The sequence below is a fragment of the Lepidothrix coronata genome, unplaced genomic scaffold (genome assembly GCF_001604755.1).
Source record: "Lepidothrix coronata isolate B3197 unplaced genomic scaffold, Lepidothrix_coronata-1.0 Scaffold290, whole genome shotgun sequence".
Taxonomy (NCBI): Eukaryota; Metazoa; Chordata; class Aves; order Passeriformes; family Pipridae; genus Lepidothrix; species Lepidothrix coronata.
The window spans coordinates 761,420-766,310 of record NW_016690470.1 but is presented as its reverse complement, the minus strand read 5'-3'; the positions used below and the strand labels follow the sequence as shown (position 1 = coordinate 766,310).

Below are 4,891 nucleotides of genomic sequence, written 5' to 3'. Positions count from 1 at the left end.
AAAGGAAAGGAAAGGAAAGGAAAGGAAAGGAAAGGAAAGGAAAGGAAAGGAAAGGAAAGGAAAGGAAAGGAAAGGAAAGGAAAGGAAAGGATAAAACGAAAACAAAACAAAACGAACACAAAACAAAAAATAGAAAACGAGAAAAAATAAAAAGGAGAACGAAAAACCGGGGGAGGGAGCAAATGGAAAAATAAAAAGAATTGTGGGAGAGGGAAAAGGAGAAGCAAATGTAAAAGCAGAAGGAATTGCCCGGCTCAGGGAGCTGCCCAGGCCTCCGGCCACAGCCCGCGGCCCCCCCGGGCCGGCCGTGTCCCCCCGCGGGGTGAATTCCACGCAAAGACACGCGGGGAAAACCACGGGCGGGTGGATCGAGTCAGGGACGAAGGAAGGCGGCGGGCGGGGAGCATCGTGTCCCGAAAGGGACACAACGCCGTTGTCGCCCTCCCGAGAAACGACCACGGGCGAATTTCCTAGTCCTGAGTGTCGGGATAAATCCGTGCCGGGGAGGGGGGTTTCCACTGGCGGGGAGGGGGCGCTGGGATGGGAGCGCACCCACGGACACGCGTGGCAGGAGGGTACCCAGGGACACGCCTGGTGGGAAGGCACCCACTGCCCTCCGCGGACACGCGGGGGGGGATGCGGGAGCGCACCCGCTTCCCGCGGCATCCCGCGGGGACGGAGCCGACGCCTCTTTCGCCCCCAGGGACGGGGTGTAGCGGGTGGGGGTCGGAGCCGTGCCGGGACCCCAAAAAGCGCCACGGTGGGAGCTCTCCCCCACCCGCGGGCCCTCGCGGGCCTCGTGGGGCGGTCGCGAAGTTTGTGGCGCTGAATCTGGAGCGGGGCCGCGGGGGCTGCGGGCGCGACGTGGGGTCGCAGAGATGAATGGCCCGAGGGACGGGCTGGGCACCGCCAGCTGCCGCCCAGAGATTTCCCCGTGGGACCCCCCCTTTTTCGCAGGGCCCCTTGGGGCGAGCAGAGCCGGAGGGAGCCCGGGGCGGCGGGAGCTGCGGCCCCCCCGTCCCCCGGCTGAATAATTAATGGTTCATCTGCGGAAGGGGAGGCGGGATGGGGGGAACTGGGGTGGAAAGAGGAGAAAAGCGGCGGGTGCCATTTATAGGGGCCCGGCGTGGGCATCGATCCGCGACTCACTGACTCGGACTAATCCATCAGATGGACTCCTGCGGCCGAGCGGCCCCGGGCCGGGACTAGGACCGGGACCAGGACCAGGATCAGGATCAAAACTAGGAACAAATAGGAATAAGAATAGGAATAGGAGTAAGAATAGGACCAGGTCTAAAACCAGGACGAGGACTAGGAGTAGGACCAGAAATAAGAATGGGAATGGAATCAGGAATAGAACTGTGATCGGGACCAGGAATAGGATCGAGACCGGTACCAGCCCTTCCCCCGGCCGTGCCCCGCGTCTGACACTCGGTTTTTTCACTTTTACTGGGAAGGAAAAATTCCTGTCGCTGCCCAGGCGAGGAAAGGGTCCCTTCCATGTTTGCCGGGGGAGGGGGGGCGGTTTGCAGCCATCCAGACCCCTCCAGACCCCTCCAGGCCTCCAGCCCGGGGCGGCCTGAAAGGACGAGCAAGCTCAACCCGCGGCCTCGGTGCGGGTCGGTTTGGGGGGAATTCTCCTGCATCGATACAGGGGCTCGGGCACGGCCCCCCCAGCGCGACCCCCTCCCCCAGACCCCGCTGATCGGGGCGGCGGGGCCGGGGCTGAGCCCGAGGGGCTGGAACGGGCCCCACGGCCGGGCCCGGGCGGGCGAGACGGCGGCGGGAGCGAAACGAAAGCGGGTCCCAGCGGGGCCGGGGACCGGGAACAAAGCGGCAGCGCCGGGGGGGCAGCTCGGCCGAGCCCCTCCACGAGCCGCGTGGGGCGGCCGGGCCCGCGTGGGGAGCGGGTTCGACACGGGCGGATTCATGGCGGGCGATGGGGTTGGGGATTTAGTGTGGGGTTTTTCCTGTTTTCACAGAAGGCGAATGAATAAACCCCGTTCCCGGGAAATCTGGGGGGTTAATTCTCGTAAATAATGGGGACATGGCGGCCCTGGCGCCGGGGGAAAGGACGCTGGGGAAGAAAAACCATTTTAAGGAGAATAAACCTCCCACGGGGGCGGGAGGAGCGGAGCGGTGGCAGCGGGGACAGGGACCCTCCGAGCAGGTAGAGGGACAGGGATTCCTGGCCCGGGCTGGGGACTGGGATCCCCGAGGAGGGCCGAGAACAGGGACCCCTCCGAGCTTCCTCCAGCTGCAGCCGCCTTTTTATCATCACCATCACGGTTATATTATTATTATTATTATTGTTATTATTATTACGGAATTATTTATTATTATTTCCAATTCTGGCGAGGCAGAAGCCCAAGCCCGCTGCTCAATTAGCCCCAACAACGGGGGCATTAAACGGCCGATCGCGGCAGTGTTTAAATCTTTATTTACCAGAACCTTGTAAAGCCAGGAACAATTTGCATTCTATTAACTGCTTTTCAATAGGGCATCGACTGGAACTAAAAGATGCCACTACCCTGCCCTAATTAAAGAGCAACTGAATTACACTAAATACATATGAACGCTGCTCTCCCCCATAAATAACGGCGGGTCCTCGTCTCTGCCTCTGCCCGGCTCCACGGGGAGCTCGGATTTCTTAAAAAATAGATTAAAAATCACACACGCGTGTTTTCTCCGCCACGGCTCGGCCCCGCGGAGCCGAGAGCTCCGGCCCTTCCCCGGGGGAGCGGCTCCGTGCCGGGGGTGGTGGGTCGCACCCGGGCATGTCCCCGCTCGTCGTTGACCCTTCTGTCCCCCCCCTCCGGCCTTTTCCCCCGCGACTCCCGCCTTCCCTCCGCACAGAAAAGCCGCGTTTCTCCAGCGAAGCCTCGGCCCAGCGCCGGCCCGAGGCCGCGGGGATCGGCGCTGCGGGATCCCGACCCCGCCGGGAAGCGGAGACACGGGGCGGGGGGTCCCGTCCCTTCCGCCGAGAGCAGCCGGTGCCCGGAGGGAGCGGAGCGCGGCCCCGGAGGGGCGGCCCGGAGCTTCCCCAGAGCCCCGGTACCGACGGCGGAGGAGCTCCAGCAGCGGCCCCGGGGGCCGGACACTCCCGGGGCCAAGCGGCCGGTTCGGCGGGACCGAGAGGGAAGTCCCCGAGGCAGGCGGACCGGGGAGCACCGGCAGCTCCCGGCTCCCGCCGCCCGCGATCCCGCACCTCTGACGGGCAGCAGCAGGCCCGGGGAGCCGGGGGGTCGCCTTAGATATAACTCGCCTTAAATCTAAATCCCTTTCCTTTGGTCTTAACGTTACAAACCGGGTCGGTAACACCCGGCCGAGCCCGACCCCAGTTCGCACCCCGAAACCCTCGAAGGGTTCCCATGCGTGTTTGGCAGCACCCCCCGATCCCCCCGCCCGGAGGCGCGGAGCGGGCGGCCCGAGCCGAGCCGTGCCGTGTCCTACCTGCCAGCCTGAGCGCCGACATCCTCTGAAATTCCGGCTCCTGCAACCATTTCCACATCCTGCGGAAAGTCTCCCGGCCGGACTTGAGCTTACTCCAGGGCTTGGGGTTCCGCAGCAGGTCCGAGAGGGTCCCCTGGGAGCGGCACAAGATCCTCTGAGCGAAGATGGCCTGGGGGATGCTGTACCGCTTCAGCTCGGCCGTGATCCGCTGAGCCACCTCCTTGGTGTTGATCTCCTCCACCTGCCCGGAGCCGCCGGGCTGGGAGCCGGGGCCGGGCGCGGGGCGCTCCCGCTCTCCCAGCAGCGATGCTCCGGGCTGGCCGTGCGGGTGGCCGTGCGGGTGCATCCCGTTGAGCGGCGGCATCATGGCCGAGCTGGGCGCCGCCAGCCCCCGCGCCAGGTGCTCCTCGCCCCGGGACAGCATCGCGGCGTGCGAGTCGAAGCCGTTGGGCGAGAGCATCTTCTCGTTGGGCAAGTGGCCGGCGGGGCCGTAAGGGGCCAGCGGCTGCTGGGCGTTGTGGAGGCTGCCCAGCCCGTTGGGCAGCGGCGACAGGGGCTGCCCCATGGCCGGCATGTCCTTGGGGTAGTGGCTGTAGAGGTTGCCCATGGAGGCCAAGCTCCGCTCGTCGCGCATGAGGGTGAAGCTGCCGCTGACGTTGCCGGCCAGGCGCTGGTGCGGGTGGTGGTGGTGGTGGTGGTGGTGCGGGTGGTGGAACTTCTCCGAGACGGTGGAGATGGGCGGCAGGTGCTGCAGGGGGGTCAGCGTGGTGTAGGTGCTGCTCAGGCTCATGCCGGAGGGCGACTCGCAGGACATGCTCATGGCGGGGTGCAGCGGGGCGCCCAGGCTGTGCTCGCCGCGGTAATCGCCCCCTTCCAGGATGGAGGCCATGCCCGAGACCATGGCGGGCCGGCCGTGCGGCACCAGGTTGCGGTGCGAGCTCTGCCGCCCGTGCGCGGGGCTCAGCAGCTCGGCGGGCTGCGAGTGCGGGACGCCGTGCAGGCTGCCCAGGTTCTCCATCGCCAGCTCCATGGTGGCCGCCGGGCTCTGCCGCTGCCTCGCCCGCTCGCTCGCTGCCTTCCTCCCCCACCCCCCCGCCGCCGCCGCCGCCGCCGCCTCCTCCTCCTCCTCCTCCTCCACCGCCGCCCCCCCTCCCCGCGCCGGCTGCCCGGATTAATTCAGACTCCGCGCCCGGGGGGATCGATGTCCGCGCCCCGCGGTCAGGCCGGCATGGTGCGCCCGCCGGCCGCGCTGCTGGGCGCGGGGCTCGGCGGAGCGGGGGCTCGGCGGAGCGGGGCGCGGGGCGCGGTGCGGGGCGGCTGCGGTGCCTCGGCCGCCGGCTCCCGGCAGCCTCGCTGTGGCTCGGGCGTGACGTCAGCGCCGCCCCGCCCCGGGCCGCCCCCCCGCACCTCTCCCGGTGCCGGGGGGGGGGGTGTGGGA

The 4,891-nt window shown here is 66.8% G+C and overlaps 1 protein-coding gene across 1 annotated transcript in view; it reads right to left on the bottom strand.

The window, feature by feature from the left end:
- The window catches only part of ONECUT3 (one cut homeobox 3), a 23,520-nt gene extending 19,037 nt beyond the window's left edge, over positions 1–4,483 (bottom strand). Inside the window, exon 1 of the mRNA XM_017836998.1 lies at positions 3,454–4,483. Coding sequence (XP_017692487.1) covers positions 3,454–4,483 — 1,030 coding nt within the window. The remainder of the gene's footprint in view (positions 1–3,453) is intronic.
- Positions 4,484–4,891: the final 408 nt, after the last annotated feature.